At 40.7% G+C, this 18,992-nt stretch overlaps 1 protein-coding gene across 8 annotated transcripts in view; it reads right to left on the reverse strand.

The window, feature by feature from the left end:
• Positions 1 to 18,992, reverse strand: part of LOC134351033 (microtubule-associated protein 4-like) — a 317,873-nt gene that overhangs the window by 102,320 nt on the left and 196,561 nt on the right. For 7 of the 8 annotated variants that reach the window (XM_063057031.1, XM_063057050.1, XM_063057078.1 and 4 more), the window contains 4 exons: positions 16,833 to 16,964; positions 10,733 to 10,864; positions 3,424 to 3,531; positions 593 to 712 (listed from right to left, as the gene is read on the reverse strand). In XM_063057031.1, coding sequence (XP_062913101.1) covers positions 593 to 712; positions 3,424 to 3,531; positions 10,733 to 10,864; positions 16,833 to 16,964 — 492 coding nt within the window. The remainder of the gene's footprint in view (positions 1 to 592; positions 713 to 3,423; positions 3,532 to 10,732; positions 10,865 to 16,832; positions 16,965 to 18,992) is intronic. The other variant, XM_063057058.1, reaches the window with a different exon arrangement.

Consider the following 18,992-nt stretch of genomic DNA (forward strand, 5'->3'; position numbering starts at 1 on the left):
GCAATTAATATATCAAAACATAATAGCAAAAGTAATTCCCAAAAGCAAAATTAGGAAAAAAGAACAAAGTAAGTAAAACTGACATGCACTGTTTTAATGCCCCCCACAGACAATTTTCCCTAATCTTTGTGCAGCACCCCTACACAACTTTGGGCTCAGGAGCAAGCAGGCTAATATCTTATTATATCTCAATTTCTTCCAAATGTCAACCTTTATTTTTGAAGGCAAATATTCCTTGCTAGATTCTAGGGGATTTAATGCACTCATAATGAAAGCAAATAGAAACCTTGAATAAAATCAAATATTGCAATCACCCCGAAGTCCAGAATGCATTTTAAGGTTAATCATCACAGCAAGGACATGATTGATAATTCCTCTCCACCCAGCCATCCCTCCCCCACCCCTACATTCTTCCACAGGGAAGCAGAGATCAACTGAAACTTTAACTGCTATCCAAGCTGGTTACACTCAACTCAGTATTGACATGGGATTGAACCAACGCCATCCTGATATGTATGACTCAGAATCATAATGGGCAGATGTTCTTAACCAAACATTTAAGTAATATCAAATGTTAAATTTTATTCCCTACCTTCTACTGTCTGTGCCGATTCCATGGACGTCAGAGTTGGCATCATTGGCAATTCAGTCTTTTCTAGGTCTTCTTCCAATGGCCTTACTTCTGCAACCAGATTTCCTTCAAGTTCTGTAACTACAAACAACATAGTGATTTACCATTTTTGTTCACATGGTTACACATAGAGATGAAAAAAACAGTTGGTGTTTAGTGTTGGTAATTTAATGTTAGCACTTAAAAGTATAAATATCCACAGTATGGAACAGTATCAAGCATAGTGACTGCCCAAGTCTACATCTCCTTTTACTTTAAATACTTATCTACTATTATCATAATAATACAACAGTCTCTACCTCAATGGCCTTCATGATAAAATAACAATTCTCAAATAATGTATTGAAAATTTAAAATTGAAAGCCACATCAGTGAATGTTTGCCATTTCTATTTAGAAATAATTTAAAAGGGCAGCGTCATGAATCCTGGCCATCTTTCATCAAGAGGCGCTGAGATTACTTCATCCATTTTGTTTTACCCATCAGAGATCCCAGCTCCATGAAACTCATTACCATATAGTCCACTGAATTTAGAACATAGATTATTACAGCAGTGGCAAGCCATTCCGTTCCTGATGTTATGTAGACTTTGATGCCAATTTATACCAAACGACCTCTTCCTATGTATAGTACGTAGTTTTCCAGTCCTTCTATATTCATGTAATCATCTAAAAACATCTTAAACTGTCTGATTTCACGACTATTCCTGGTAGCCCATTCTGTGTAGCAGGTGCCCTTGACCTTGCTTTTAAACATTCCACCCCACCCCCAACTTGAAACTTAAAAGTTTGTTTAATGGTGTTTGGCATTTCTATTCCAAGAAGATTCTGACCATCAACCCAATCTATGTCTCTCAATTTTAAAGGCCTCCTTTCAGCCTCTGATACTCAAAGGAGAACAACCTAAGTTTTCCAACCTTTCCTTGCAGCTCATACCCCCTAATCCAGGCAGAATCCTAGTAAATCTCTTCTGCACCAATTCCACATCTTTCCTAATGGGGGCCAGAACTGCATGCAATATTCCAAATGTTTTCTGACTAAGGTTTTATAAAGCCACAGCAAGACTTTCTTGCTCTAATACTCAACACCTGACCATTTGGCTTTCGAATATGGCTCACAATCATTTGGAAACTCAAGCTATTTAAAAACCTTCTAAAGGTCTTCACCTAAAACAATTATTGCTTCAAAAAGATGTCAGCAATATGAGTAGGGTTGCTGCATTGTCATTCTATGTACTGGATTCCACCTCTGCTGGTGAAAGTGCCATGCTGCTATTTGTAACTTCTTCCTGATTAGTGCAGGCATGAAATCTGCACAAGCACAACACAGAACTGTAAGCCAAAGAAAAAGAAAAATGTGATTGTACAAGAACACACTCTTGAATGGCATCAAAAAGCACCTAGCAGTACAGACCAGAAGTCCTGAGTTCAATCTGGCTTAAGTAGATCTAATTTAATATAGCCAAACCTCCATATTCCCAAAAGGCCTTTTCCTTCAAAAATAAAATCACCATCCCCACTTAAACCACTGTCTAGCAAACTTGTAGGAATATTTCTGTGTATATACCCTTGGGAAAGGTGTAGCACCCCTTTGCCTCCCCCGATCAGGGTCACGTGAAGCCACAGGAGCAGGTGGTGGTTGGTCGATTGAGCAGCTGGTGCATATCACAAGTGCTGGTTATGCAACTAATGATACCAGGTAAACAATCTCTAGAGATTATTGATAACGGATGGGTTCACTCTTCTTGGAAAGATACTGCACAGAAGGCAGCAATGGAAAATCAATTCTGTAGTAAAAACTGCAAAGAACAATCATGGTTAAGACCATGATCGCCCACATCATATAACGTTGCACATAATAATAATGATTATATATGCATAAATGAGAGACAGGCTGTGATATGGTATAGGATCCACTGACTTGACTGAACTTTTAGTGGGAACAACCACTAGGAAGAGCGGTGCTGAGATGCCGAACACTGAAGTCAGATTCAGGTTTATCATCTTCAAGCAAGACTGAAAGCAAATCAAAGTCTAATTCTCAGATTTTTCCTGCCCTCACTGTCTGATCTACTGGAAAATTCAAAATGGACAATCCACAGTTCACAATGCCAAAGAATAAAAGAAACATTGGAAGTAAGCAGGTGGAAAACTTTCATCTGAAGGATAATAAAGTTGTGGAATAAGTTTCTGTGGAGTAAGAATCTATGGAAAATATCTGAAGCAGACATGGGAAATACGTTCATGCCTTTTTTGTGATCTCACAAAAATATATGAAACTAAAAGGAAAGCAAGAAGCACTGTATTTTTCAATACTCAAAGAGGAAGACAAGCAAGGTTTCAATAGGAGCAGGGTATAGCTTGCAGGATGGCTGTAGGAAAAGTAAAAGAGAAGGCAATTTTTCCTCCCTATAAGTATTATATGAATGTCAAAGACAGTTGTTAAAAGAAAATGTCAGATACAGTGGCAATTAAGGTTAAAAGGCTTGGGTTTACAGAAAAACTCAGTAATAAAAACTTGCAGCAGGAAAAAGAGAACAGAGGTGGCTTAAAATAACAATGAGATGTGTGCTCCATTTAAAGCATGACAAGGTACTCAGACGACGAAAATCAAGACAGGAAAAAGATTCAAGGAGAAGCAGTTCAAGGTTGCGATAGACTGTTGGAGAGGGAGAAATGAAGAATCTAACTTGATCCAAGGTAGAAAGGTGAGAAACATCCAAGTAAGCAGTATACAAGGTTCTATCATAAGCCATCAAATGTTGAGTATATTTCAACTTTTTCCTATTTATACCTCTGGTTTTAAGAGTAGAATCAAGAAGTTCTTCTTCCTGAGAAGCTATTTCCTCAATGGAAAGTTGAACTGATTCTTGGTTTCCCTTTTCTTCAAATGTTGGTTCTTCTACAAGATGTTGAGGAGGAAGAAATATGCTTCATTAAAACTTGGGTCACAGTATTATTATTTAAGTGAGACAGCTTATTTATGTAAAATTGATTTTCACCTCAGAGTGAGATACTTTTATAATACAGCCCTAGCATTTTTTTTAACTCAACACAGATGTAGGACACCAAGGTGAGGAAGACACAATGAACTGTGTAGAAGCAACACTTCACAACATGCTGGAGGAACTCAGCAGGTCGAGCTGCATCCATGGAAACGATCAGTCAACGTTTCAGGCCAGAACCCTTCATCAGGACTGAAGAGGGAAGGGGCAGAGGCCCTATAAATAAGGTGGGGGGAGGGTGGGAAAGAGAAGGCTGGTAGGTTCCAGGTGAAAAACCAGTAAGGGGAAAGATAAAGGGGTGGGAGAAGGGAAGCAGGGAGGTGATAGGCAGGAAAGGTGAAGAAGGAATAGGGGAAAACACAAGAGGCGGAACCATGAGGGAGGTGATACGCAACTGGGGGAGGGGGCAGAGTGTAATAGGGATAGGGGAAGGGGGGGGAGGGAATTACCATAAGTTGGAGAATTCTATGTTCATACCAAGGGGCTGGAGAACTGTGTAGAAAATGCTAGCTCAGTCACATCTTAGAAAGTATGAATCAGACTGTGCTGATCATTTGCACAGAACTGTCAACTTGCCACAACAGCTCATCAGTATAGACCCAACATCTGTATCTATGCATTACAACAGACAAACTAGGACTGTGCCAGATGTCAGATATAAGACATAAGACAACTGACTTCTTGTTCTGTTGTTGGATTGACTTCCAAGTCCGGGGAGCTCAATTGTGGTGAGCCAAAGAATAATAGTCTTTAGACCAGTACAAGGTTAACATATACAGAGTTAACATATACAGAGTGACCTCATTAATTTGAACGGTATCATCACCCTTTTCTGAAGTAGTAATTTCAGGTAGTTGTTTCTGAATGCATTTTAAGTAAAATTTTCCAGTTTTTAAATTATGTTTTTAAAATGTTTCACCTATTTTTAAGCACGCACAATTGACATACCAGAGCCATTTAAAAATGTTAAAAAAGCCTTTTGCAGCATAATCTATCAAGAGGTCATTAGTATGATCCAGAAATAGAGCAGGATCCACCATGAGAGGCTTAGGTGCCACTTGGTATATATCATTCTGCTTCATGAGACAATCACAGCACTGAAATCTCAAGCTCAATTTAACTTGCAAGGTCACAAAAGGCTAGTGTTGCCATGGGAATTATGTGGTAAGGTTAGCAGGAGGGGTTGGATCAAGCAATTCCAACCCAAGATAAAGGTCTTGGAGGGAGTACTGGACAGATTTCCTATTAGAAGGCTGGAAAAGCAAAGATAATTTGCCTTAGAATAGAGAAAGTCATGGACAGCTACAATAATGAAACTCCAAATAATATGAGATCTACACCAATCAGACAGCAGAAAGTGTTCAGATTTATTATTACTGACATATAGTATGTCATACATTTTGTTGTTTTGTGGTAGCAGTACATTGCAAAACATAAAAAAATTACTGTAAGTTAAAATGAACAAATGAATAGGTAGATAGTGCAGAAGAGGAGTAGGGAGATGGTGTTCATGGACTTTCAGAAATCTGATTGTGAGAGGGGCATTCCTGGATAGTGAGGATCCTTAGTGATGGATGCCACCTTCTTTAAGACACCACCCTTTGAAGATGTGCCTATGATGGAGCCGGCTGAGTCTACAACTCTCTGTAGCCTCTTTCAATCTTCTGCATTAGAGCCACCATACCAGGCAGTGATGCAAAAAGTTGGAATGCTCTCCATCATATATCTGCAGAAATATGCTAGAGTCTTTAGTGGCATATCAGATCTCCTCAAACTCTTAATGGAATATAACTGTTGGCATGCCTTTTTCATGATTTCATCAGTGTTAGATCAAAAATAGATACAGCTAGATGTAGATGCCCAGGAACTCGAAGCTGTTCACCATTTTTGTTGCTGACCCTCAATGTAGACTGGTGTGTGTTCTCCTGACTTCCTCTTCCTTGTCCGCAATCAATTCCTTAGCCTTGCTGAAGTTGAGGAAGAAGCTGCTGTTGTGACACCACTCAACCAGCTGATCTCTCTCCAGAATGCGCCCTTGTCGCCATTTGAAATTCTGCCAACAGTAGTGCCATCTGCAAACTTGTAGATGACATTTGAGCAATTTGAAAAAAGTACAAGAACGAGTAGCATCTAGGGTAATGAAACATCATTATTGCTGTATTGCTTTTGCGGAGAATCAGGACAAACTCAGAATGGTCAAATTATTCCATTCAGTGCTGTTGCCATTATTATGCATCTATTTGTTTATCATTAGTGGGAATAGCAGAAGAACATGCAAAGATGTTGCAATGGCTTAGCACTTCTTTCATCACTCATACAGGGATTCTGTGTTCATTGTGAATGGACCCAAAGTTCATGATAACATGCTGAATTATGCTCTTGCAATTTAAACGGTTTGAGCCAGAGATCTCAGGTGTTGCTCATCCAGGATGCTATGAACATATCCCTGATTCTTTTCCTTGATCTGCTTGGTAATCTCCACCATGACAAGGCTTGGAATAGAGTGTCTATTTTGGGAGTCTAGTATCAGGTACATGAATGTAGCAGTCAACAGAAATGAACCAGCACCTCAATACTGGGGCTGTAGCCTGGGAGAGGCTCTGCATTGATACACCTGTTCAAAGTAAATGGGAAGCAGAGATAACTGCTGCCTAGTTGACCATGAGTTTTATGACAGGCCAAAGGTCTTGACCATCAAATATCTGATCCTCAATTGAACAAGGCTGCAATGATACACTGAAAGTGATGGGGAATCTCATCATCGATATTTGCCTTTCCCCAAAGTTGGCTCCCAAGACAGAATCATACTCTCATATGGCACAGAAATTTCTCCCAAATTCTACCACTGCACTTAAATACACACTAGGGGCAATTTATAATATTCAATTAACTCACCAATTCACCATACTTTGGTATGTGTGAAGAACTGGAACACCTAGAAGAAACACAGACAGTGACAAGGAAGGTGGTGCAAACTCCATACAGTCAACACTGGGAATGGGATCAAACATGGGCTTGGAGCTGTGAGGTGTCAACTTTTCCAGCTGCATTACTGTGTCACCAATGCGGGAAATGGTCAATGCTTCCTGAGGCCTCACAGCTAGATAAAATAGGTTGATAAAGAACCTATGCCTTACAGACATTGAATAAAAAACCCATCCTCTTATATTTCAGTAAATGATTTGGCAAAATGTGGGAGCTCAGCTTCAAACAGAAGCACTATTTGCATAGTGCAGGTCAACAAGATACAGCTGTGTCGAACATGTCCCTACCTTAGAACGACCTAGGCTTTACCCATAGCCCTCTATTTTTCCAAGCTCCATGTAGCTATCCAGGAGTCTCTTAAAAGACCCTATCATTTCCGCCTCTGCCGCCGGCAGCCCATTCCACGCACTCACCACTCTCTACGTAAAAAACTCACCCGTAACATCTCCTCTGTACCTACTTCCAAGCACCTTAACACTATGCCCTCTCACACTAGCCAATTCAGCCCTGGGGAAAAGCCTCTGACTATCCACACGATCAATGCCTCTCTCATCATCTTGTACACCTCTATCAGGTCACCTCTCATCCTCTGTCGCTCCAAGGAGAAAAGGCCAAGTTCACTCAACCTATTCTCATAAGGCATGCTCCCCAATCCAGGCAACATCCTTTTAAATCTCCTCTGCACCCTTTCTATGGTTTCCATGTCCGATACATTTTGATACAATGTGTATCCTTGGACATTAAGTGCCCATCTATAATCTTCTTTCAGCCATGATTCAGTGATGCCTACCTCATCATTATTGCCAATCTGTAATTGTGCTACAAAGTTCATCAACTTTATTCCATATGCTGCGCGCATTCAAATATAAAACCTTTAGTCCTGTACTCACACTTTTCAACTTTGTCCACCTTTTACACTGGAATTCATCCTACTGATTGCAATTTTGCCCTATCATCAGCCTCTCCTTGCTAGGACTCTCACCACATTTTGCCCCTGTAAACCAACTACCTCATCTTCAGCACTATTACTCCAGTTCCCATCCCCTTGCCAAATTAATTTAGATCCATCTGACCAACTCTAGCAAACCCGCCCACAAGGATACTGGTTCCCCCCTCGGGTTCAGCTGTAATTCATCCCTTTTGTACAGGTCATGCCTCCCCCAGAAGAGATCCTAATGATCCATAAATCTGAACCCCTGCCCCCTGCCCTAGTTCCTCACCCACACATTCCTACTCTTACTCTCAAAGGCACAAGGCACAGGCCAACAATTTAGAGATTACTACCCTGGAGTTTCTCAGCTTTCTACCTAACTCTCTAAAATCTCTCTTCAGGACCTCCTCACCTTGTCTATCTATGTCACTGGTGCCAATCTGTACCAAGACTTCTGGCTGCTCACCCTCACCCTTGAGGATGTCATGGACCAGATCTGAAACATCTTTGATCCTAACACCAGGGAAGTAGCATACCATCTGGGTGTCTATTGCAGCCAAAGAACTTTGTCTCTGTCCCACTGACTAAATGATTTCCTATCAACACTACAACTCAGTGCCAGAGACCTAGTCATTGTGGCTCCCCCCGGTAGGTCGTTCCCCTCCATGACACTGAAGTTGTCTACTTATTATTGAGAGGAATGATCACAGGTGTACTCCGCACTGGCTGTGCATTTTCCCTCCTTCTCCTACCAGTCTCCCAGTTACCTGAATCCTGCAACCTCATGGTAACTACCTCCCTGTAGCTCCTGTCTATCACCTCCATGATCATTCTCCCATTCGAGTTGAAGGTCATTTAGCTGCAGTTCCAGCTCTTTAATACAGTACATTCTCTCAGGAGCTGCAACTTGGTGCACTGGTGCAAATGTGTTTATCTGGGAAACTTCCCACATCTCACACACAGTACAAAACACTGCCCCGGAGCCATTCTCACTAAACGACTGTAACCTCAACAGATAAAGAATAAAGAAATAAGAACAGAGTGAGAGAGTAATTTACAAGATACTTTACCTCACCCAATCCTGATAAGCCAAAAGACTGGTACTCTCCAAAACAATGGCCACTCCAAGAATGGCTGCTTCATTTGCATTTGAGTTACTTTTATTGATCCTTTCTAATGAATCGCTCTTGCTGATTGGTCGCTTCTCAACTCAAAGTAACTGCTGTGAAACTCTGCCTTTAAAGATCTTGATTGCATTCTTGGTTAAAAAGTAGCCCTTTTTACGCACCCCTGATGTGGACTGTCCAACTCAAAAAAATCATGAACATACACTCAGTGAATATATATTATTAAAAACTAAGGGATTCAAGGGAAATGTCCATAATGCAGTAAAACGGCACTGAACAAGAAGATCTGGCACAGCCTTGATAAACCATAGGCAGCATGGTGGCATAGCAGTTAGCACAATTGCTTTACAATGCCACTAATTGATGTTTGATTCCCACTACTGTCCTTATGGAGTTTGCAAGTTCTCCCATGACCATACACGTTTCCTTTAGGTGCTCCAGTTTCCTCCCACATTCCAAAGACATACTGTTAGGATTAGTAAGTTGTGGACCTGCTATATTGACATTGGAAACATGGTGAGACTCATGGGCCGTCCCAACATAATCCTCAGATTGTTTTGGTTGTTGATGCAAAATGACACATTTCACTGTAAGTTTCGATGTACATGTGACAAATAAAGATAATCTCTTGAAAAATCTCTGAATTGCAGAGCAGGTTCATAAGGCCAAATGGGCCTTGCTCCTGTTTCTTCGACTTGCCGTTAACCAGCTAATCTTCAATCTGCGCTAACATGCAAGTTCCAGCAGTATTGTATTTGGCAATACTGTCTGATGAAGCAACTTATAAATGCGTTCTGGAATTAGTTGATTTACAAATGCAGTAAAATCAATCAATTCCTCCACATTGATGACATGTCAGTTCAAATTCCAATTAATTTTGTGTGTCAGTCATATCTGACTAACGTTCTAAAAGAACTCTATATTTTGTGCTTGGATATAAAGGCAAATATTTGCTTTGCTTTCTGAGCAAAGTTGTTACCACTGCTTCTTTAATGGCCTGTCCCACTTAAAATATTGTATAGCAAATATTATGTAATTTTCAGAAGTGCAGGTTATCTCTGACTACCCAATTAGTCAAAGTAAATTTATTATCAAGTATGTATGCAGTATATTACCGTATACTACTGAGATTCATTTTCTTATGAACATTCACAGTACAAAGAAACAGAACTGTATCAATGAAAAAAAAGAGAAAGAACCAACGTGTAAAAGACTGCAAACAGTGCAATATAAATAAATAGTAAACAACATGGAGAACATGAGTTGTAGATTTCTTGAAAGTGGGCCCATTGGTTGTAGGATCAGTTCAGTGTTGAGTTAAGTGAAGTTATCTATGCTGGTTCAGAAGTCTGATGGTTAAAGGGTAATGACTGTTCCTGAACCTCGTGGAGCGGCACTTAAGGCTCCAGCAATTCCTTCCCGATGGCAGCATTGAGTAGAGATCATGGCACGGATATGGGGATCCTGATGATGGATGCTGCTTTCATGTGGTATTGTTTCTAATAGTTGTGCTTAATGATGAGGAAGGCTTTTTCTGTGATAGACAAGGCTATATTGCTACTTTTTGTAGGCTCTTCCGTTCTTGGCCATTGGTGGTTCCATACCAGGCCATGATACAACCAGACAGGATACTCTCCACTATGCATCAATAGAAGTTTGTCAAAGTTTTAGATGACATGCCGAATCTGTGCAAACTTCCAAGAAAGTAGAGGTCCTGTCATGCCTTTTTTGTAATAGCACCTACATACATGCTGGTCCCAGGGCAGATCCTCTGATATGATAATGCTAAGGAATATAAAGCTACTGTCCTTGATCAGCGCTGCCTCATGAACCTCCATTTCCTCCTCTTGTAGTCAATATTCTGCTCTTTGGTTTTGCTGACACTGAGTGAGAGTTTCTGTGGCACCATTCAGTCAGATTTTCAATCTTCTTCCTATAGATCTATATTAGAATTGACTGAAAACCACTATCGATATTTGAAAATAATCTTCGGCTTTATGCAGGTAGGAACCAAGGCAATTCAAGATGAATCTACATTCTTGTCACAATACATACCTGTAACCTCAGTCAGAGAGTTTGGAAGTATTAGCTCTGCACAAGATGTTGCTGAGCCTTTAATTTCGTGTGCAGGAGACTGCACAGGTTCAAAGTTCAATAACTCCTCTGCACCATGTTCTTCTATAGTACCTGCAAAATTCAGCAAAAATTTACTACACACACCAGAAAGACACATTTAGCAACTCTATCTTCTCAGACACAAGTGGTCTTCAAATAATCTCAATTTGAGCTGTGCCTTTGGTTTCATACTGCATAACAATATAATATCAGGATTTTAAACTGATTGGAGTAAAACACATCAAAAATGCTGGCGAACGCAGCAAGCCAGGCAGCATCTATAGGAAGAGGTACAGTCAACGTTTCGGGCCGAGACCCTTCGTCAGGACTAACTGTAAGAAGAGATAGTAAGAGATTTGAATATGGGAGGGGGAGGGGGAGATCCAAAATGATAGGAGAAGACAGGAGGGGGAGGGATGGAGCTAAGAGCTGGAAAGTTGATTGGCAAAAGGGATACGAGGCTGGAGAAGGGAGAGGATCATGGGATGGGAGGCCTAGCAAGAAAGAAAGGGGGAGGAGGGGGGAAACCCAGAGGATGGCAAAGGGTTATAGTGAGAGGGACAGGGGGAGAAAAGATAGAAAAAAGGAGAAAAGAAAAAAATATATATTAATAATAAATAAATAAGGGATGGGGTACGAAGGGGAGGTGGGGCATTAACGGAAGTTAGAGAAGTCAATGTTCATGACATCAGGTTGGAGGCTACCCAGACGGAATATAAGGTGTTGTTCCTCCAACCTGAGTGTGGCTTCATCTTGACAGTAGAGGAGGCCATGGATTGACATATCAGAATGGGAATGGGATGAGGAATTAAAATGTGTGGCCACTGGGAGATCCTGCTTTCTCTGGCGGACAGAGCGTAGGTGTTCAGCGAAATGGTCTCCCAGCCTGCGTCGGGTCTCACCAATATATAGAAGGCCGCATCGGGAGCACGGACGCAGTATATCACCCCAGCCAACTCGCAGGTAAAGTGTTGCCTCACCTGGAAGGACTGTCTGGGGCCCTGAATGGTGGTGAGGGAGGAAGTGTAAGGGCATGTGTAGCACTTGTTCTACTTACAAGGATAAGTGCCAGGAAGTAAATCGGTGGGACGGGATGGCGGGGGACGAATGGATAAGGGAGTCGCGTAGGGAGCAATCCCTGTGGAAAGCAGAGAGAGGGGGGAAGGGAAAGATGTGCTCAGTAGTGGGATCCCGTTGGAGGTGGTGGAAATGACGGAAAATTACATGTTGGACCCGGAGGCTGGTGGGGTGACAGGCGAGGACAAGGGGAACCCTATTCCCAGTGGGGTGGCGGGAGGATGGGGTGAGAGCAGATGTGCGTGAAATGAGAGAGATGCATTTGAGAGCAGAGTTCATGGTGGAGGAAGTGTAGCCCCTTTCTTTAAAAAAGACATCTCCTTCGTCCTGGAATGAAAGACTCATCCTGAGAGCAGATGCAGTGCAGACGAAAGAATTGCGAGAAGGGGATGGCATTTTTGCAAGAGACAGGGTGGGAAGAGGAATAGTCCAGGTAGCTGTGAGAGTCCGTAGGCTTATAGTAGACATCAGTAGATAAGCTGTCTCCAGAGATAGAGACAGAAAGATCAAGAAAGGGGAGGGAGGTGTCAGAAATGGACCAGGTAAACTTGAGGGCAGGGTGAAAGTTGGAGGCAAAGTTAATAAAGTCAACGAGTTCTGCATGCGTGCAGGAAGCAGCGCCAATACAGTCGTCGATGTAGCGAAGGAAAAGTGGGGGACAGATACCAGTATAGGCTTGGAGCATGGATTGTTCCACAAAGCCAACAAAAAGGCAGGCATAGCTAGGACCCATACGGGTGCCCATGGCTACACCTTTAGTTTGGAGGAAGTGGGAGGAGCCAAAGGAGAAATTATTAAGTGTAAGGACTAATTCTGCTAGACGGAGGAGAGTGGTGGTAGAAGGGAACTGGTTAGGCCTGGAATCCAAAAAGAAGCGGAGAGTGGGGAATGGAGGTATATAGGGACTGGACATCCATGGTGAAAATAAAGCGGTGGGGGCCAGGGAACTTAAAATCATTGAAATAATTCAGAGTGTGAAAAGTGTCATGGACATAGGTGGGAAGGGATTGAACAAGGGGGGATAAAACAGTGTCGAGGTTTGCAGAAATGAGTTCAGTGGGGCAGGAGCAAGCTGAGACAATGGGTCTATCTGAACAGGCAGGTTTGTGGATCTTGGGTAGGAGGTAGAAACGGGAAGTGCAGAGTGTGGAAACTATAAAGGTTGGTAGCAGTGGATGGGAGATCCCCTAAGCTGATAAAGTTGGTGATGGTGTTGGAGACAATGGCCTGGTGCTTCTTAGTGGGGTCATGATCAAGGGGTGAATAAGAGGAGGTATCCGCGAGTTGTTGCTGTGCCTCGGCAAGGTAGAGGGCAGTATGCTGTGCCTCGCCAAGGTAGAGGTCAGTATATCTTTAAACTGATTGGCTTAAGTTTAAATACTAATGAATTTCTGACATTAACATCAAGCAGAATCACTACATGCTTTACTGATGCTTTTTCAATTTTCCATTAAGATTCTCATTGTTTTCTGTAACTAGCTAATATGCACACAGTTATTGCAAACATTTCATTGTTCCCATTCTTCTGCACTTCAAATCAGCCTTAATCACCCATCTCCTCAAAACTTTCACATTTTATCTGTCTGCTCTTGCAGATTATCTTCAATCACCAACTTTGCTTTGATCTTAAAATCCATCCCCCTCCCTGTGTGGAGTCTGTATGTTCTTCTGTGACTGCCTCAATTTTCTCCACGTGCTCTGCTTTCTTCCCATATTCCAATGATATGCAAGTTAATGATAATTGGCCTCTACTGGGCCTTCATAAAAACACACATCATATTCTGCTCTGAAAGAGTCTGAATCCTGCAAACTGGACATACCATTTTCACCTTGCTTGGAGTCTGATCTTCTTCAGGAGGATCATTTACTTAATTCCAACTTGAGAGCACTGCCAGCACTAAACCTGCCCCAGCTAATTTTTACTGAAACGTTCATGCATAATTAACATTTTGTTATTATGTTAATAAGTTAACTCTAATCTTCTGCACCATCACCACTTTCCTATACCATTTCCATTTCCTTTCACTCTCATAAGGCCCAAAATATCTCCTCTCTTGAATAAACTCAAACTTTGAGCCTCTAATACCCTCTAGATAGAATGTCTAAAGGTTCCTTGTCCTCTGGGTGAAGTATTTTTTTTCTCAACTCCTTCCTGAATTGGTTACCCCTTTATTTTAAAATTTTGAGCCTGTTCAGAAAACCCCATCAGGGAAAATGACATCATTGAGCTTATGCTGTTAGCAAGATCAGCTTTCCTTTAAAAAGAACAAGAGAATATGGGATCAGTTTGCATAATCAAGTCAGCATAGCTGCTTAATTAGTCATCGTAGCACAATCTACCAAGAATCAATCTGGCAAACCTTCATTTTATACAGTTAATGTATCCTTTATTAGATGGGAAATCATACCTGTGTATAATGTTTCAAGTGTAGTCTCACCAGGCCCCTCTTTCACTTCAATAAAAAATATTTGCTTCTGCAATCAAATCCACTTCCAATAAAGGACAGCAGAGACTTACTTTCAGAATAGTTTTTTGCAACTTCAGTTCTGACATCAATTCTCACCATTTAAGCCACAACTCTGCACCTTTATTTATTCTGTTGAAGTGGATGACATCATGATTTTCCACATTGTACTCTAAATGCCACATCCTCACCCACTTCTTTATCTTGTTCATATCTCTTTTATGTCTCTCTGCATCCTCCTCACAATGCTCACTGTCACCCTGGTTTGTATTATTGGTAAACTTGACTACATTATTCTTGGTTCCCTGGAAGGTGAGAAATCAAGATTTTGAATATTAGTCAAAGGATTGGGGTGAGTGCAGGAAAGTGGCAGTGATATAGATGAGCATGATCTTAATAAACAATTAGGCAGACATGCTCATCTCCTTACTACATTCATCCAAATCCTCAACTCGTGACATTCCCTCCACTGTAATTGCTAAACTCTGTCCCATTCTCACACCTAAAGCATGTATTCGTCTTCCATCTCACTAGACCATACATTACACTGAAACTTCCATCACCTTCAAAGAGCGAATGGCACTACAATTTGACATGGTAAATCATATGCAAAGTACTCTGAAGGTTTATCAGAAATGTTATCAGGCATTTTAAATTAAAGCCTTTTTTTTAAACTGAACATCACCAAGACGCAAATACTGCAATTGAGGGAATAGATTCCCATTGTGTATAGGTCAAACACACCCAACATTCTGTATCCTTTATAAACTGCTATTTGCATCCTCAATTGCACCAAATCCCATTCTTCATCATCCTGTGCTCAGTCACCTACATCAGCTCCTGAATGAGAAATAACTCAACTTCGAAATTCTGAGTGATTTTACCTTTCTCAGTGTTACCATTAGTCCTATAACCCCAGTTATTATGGTCCTCCAACTTGGGACTCCAGCATAACCTGATTTTATTAACTTCACCAGACTGGCAGTGAAGTCCTAAAACACTGGAATTATAGTTCAAGGTTTGTACATTTCTATCTCACCTTCTTCCTTTACATTGTTCCTTAGGGTTTGCCTTTTCACTCAAGATTAGATCATCTGCTTTAATATTTATCATGTGGTTTTTAACTAAATCATGAATGATAATGAAATGGAAACAGAAAATGCTGAAAAGATTCAGGCAACATCTGTAGATAGAGAAACAGAATTACTTTACTAGCCTATTGCACTATAGGATGAAAAGGAGACCCAAAATACACTTAAGGAATAACCTATTCCCTGTTTTGGTACAATGAAGCCTCATAGACCACCTAATTACACAACTTCAGATCACTCACTGTCTCTTCTGCACGAGAACTGCCCATTTCTAATACAAGTCATTCATCTGTAACACTGACTCAGTCATTGTTTCTGTATTACTATAGCCTTACCTGCATGGCACATACCATTACCCTATCTTTTGCAACACATTGTGTGTTGCTTTGGATTTCCAGCATCTGCAGATTTTCTCATGTTTATGATTTACTACTCTACTGGGTAGTCTCTTTCAGGGATGTCTACCCTAAAGTAGTTTAAATCTTCCCTTCGACTAGAGTTCAGTGAAACCCTCTGTCACTGTGACCCCTCAATGCCAGCTAGCCTCTTTCTCCTTGCCCAACTTTAAATTCAGGCATCTCCTCCCTTCCCTCTTGGTCCTGAAGTAGGGTCTCAACCCAAAACGTCAACTGTTTACTCCTCTCCATAGATACTGTCTGACCTGCTGAGTTCCTTCAGAATTTTGTGCATTTTGCTTTGGATTTCCAGCATCTATAGATTTTCTCATGTTTACAATTTACATTATGCTTTTGTTGGTTTCATCATATAACTGCCTCCATTACTCTATCTGACCGGAGGATCTCTGCAACTTATCCCCATTGCAACTGTGACTTCGCCCATCAGTTACTTCCTTCGTCCTAGCCATCCTTCTCCCATCTTCTCTCACTTAAAACTAATGTCTCTTTCTCTTTCCCAATTCAAATGAAGACTGTTTTGACCAGAAACTTTCTACAGATGTCCTCTGCTACTGTGTGTTTCCAGGATGGTCTATTTTTATTTCAGATTTCCAGCGCCTGCAGTTTTCATTTTCATTTGATAATGCCTTAGGATATATATATGATGGTGAATGCTCTGCAAAAATTCAAGTTTCTGTCTTAGAAAAAGTTGGTATTTTAAAAAAAGACAGATCTTTCTTCCCTTTCTTCAGCTCACAACAGAAAATACATAGGAGGTCTTAATGAAGGGGTGAGGGGGAAAACGAGGACTGCAGAGTAACAAACTGCAAGAGAACCAGAGAATTATTTAATATATTTACATTTCAGGAGCTCAGTCAATTGAGGAATGTGACGTTACAAGGCAGTGAGAAAGAAATAGTTGAAATAGTTTCTTTCATATTTTTCTTCTCTAGCATCCACTACTAGCCAAATAAAAAAATCTATGATCTTAAAATTTGAGATGCATCCTTACCAGAAAGTCTGAAGGGAGATTCTGTGCTCATCTGTGCTGACTGTGACATCAAATTCATTGCCACCTCCTCTTCATCATGACATTTATTACCAAAATGCAACAGCTCGTCACCAACTGGAACATTGTGCATTTCTATAAAAGTATACAAGAGTTCAAAGTTTACAACTATCCTGATTTTCAAAACCATTGCTAGTAAAATAATTAATAATAAATTTCAACTATTTCTCCCACCAGAAGAGTCATGATGTTGCCCTATGATCTGTTAGCAATTTCATTGCAGTAATGGCCTAATTGAGTTTACCTGGCAAACTTTCCAAAGTTGAGTAGTTCACTGATTAGCAAGCTCACATATTAAAAATGACAAGAAACAAGTTAACAGTGCTTGTCAACTTAGAACAAAAATAAAAATTGGGAAAAGACACTGATTTTAAAAGAATCCACAAGATAGAGGTATCACAGCCAAAATGAGCAGTTAGCATTCCTTCCTAATTGGCCTTTTGATTGGGTAGTTTTCCATTTCTAATGGTAGTTCAGAATCAGATTGCTCTGGATCAGGAATCACAAATGGAGAAATGAGTGAATCACCTGGGGTTTTACAATAATCCATTATATATTATTGTAGCTCTCCATTTCTTCAATTGAATTTAAATCCCTAGCTATCATGGTGGGAATCCTGAAACATCAGTTCAATAACTTGACCATCAGCTGAAATGGTTTCCTACACCACCATGGACTAAGAACTGGTCAATGCCTTCTGACCCCTAAAGGGTTATTGAACACTGTAGATTTGATGAGCAAAACATTGTCACTTTTCTAATGATGCGGCTTTGGTGAAAAACTTAATACAAGTTGGTCAATCTCACAAACATGGCACAGAGCTGAAGTGTGAAGTAAAAGACATTCAATACTGTAATGAAGAACAAATACAACCAAAGCAAATGCACCAATGTACAATATAAATGAATTTGTTGTCAGCAATATGTACTCTATGCTTCTTTCCCCTTCCTTACACAAATCATTAGAAAAGTTTCATTGAGAGTACTGGAACAGAAACACAGAATTGTTCTCAAAAACTATGGGGCCAGATTTAACTGAACTGGATCTCATACTTGGTGTCATTCCCTTTGTCTCTTCACACCTACGCTTCATCAATCTGGACGCTCATGGAGAAGCTCACTGGCTCAAAACATTCAAGATTCCTACAGCCTATAGTTTAGGCAGGAAAGGGGCTCGTACAAGGCAAAGAAGCAGCCCTGCTTCTGAAACAGTTCTAAATGACAGTTAACTATTACATTTAGAAAAATACAAAAGAAACAGTGAATTAATAAAACAAGTTTCTAAATATCAGAAATATTAAACAAAAGCAAAATTATTGCAAACATATTACTTTTGACTTAACCTTTTCATCTGAAACCCTACTATCCTCATTGAAATCAAAATGATGACAGATAGTCAAGTTGTTTAGAATTTTCTTGCTTGGGCTCCTACATTATTCCAATGTTATGCTTGAAAAACAGCACTGTTTCTACATGTTTTTTTCTCCTTCTGTCCCTCTCACTATAACTCCTTGCCTGCTCTCCACCCTCCCCCCTTCTCTTTCTCCCCAGGCTTCCCGTCCCATGATCCTCTCCTTTCTCCAGCCTGGTATCAACTTTTCAGCTCTTAGATCCACCCCTCCCCTCCTGACTTCTCTTATCATTTCAGATCTCCCCCTCCTCTTCCCACTTTCAAATCTCTTACAATCTCTTCTTTCAGTTAGTCCTATCGAAGGGTCCCAGCCCGAAACGTCAACTGTACCTCGTCCTATAGATGCTGCCTGGCCTGCTGCGTCCACCAGCATTTTTTGTGTGTGTTCCTTGAATTTCCAGCATCTGCAGATTTCCTTGTGTCACTGTTTCTAGATGGGTATGTTTAGTGATGAACTTCCTTCTGTTGAATATGGGGAGGACTTGTCTACAGTAACTATCATGAATTTCACCCTCACCATCAATTCCTCCATTCTAGTCAATACCTCAGACTTAGTAAGTCTATTTGTAACCCATATATCCTTTTCAGCAGAACTGAATTTTAACAATACCCTTTCAAGCAAAAATATCACTACTTCCATCTCCGTAAAATTGCACTCGTAACACCCAACTTAGCTCATATTCAGCTGAGAAC

The sequence above is a fragment of the Mobula hypostoma genome, chromosome 1 (genome assembly GCF_963921235.1).
Source record: "Mobula hypostoma chromosome 1, sMobHyp1.1, whole genome shotgun sequence".
In the NCBI taxonomy this organism is placed as follows: Eukaryota; Metazoa; Chordata; class Chondrichthyes; order Myliobatiformes; family Myliobatidae; genus Mobula; species Mobula hypostoma.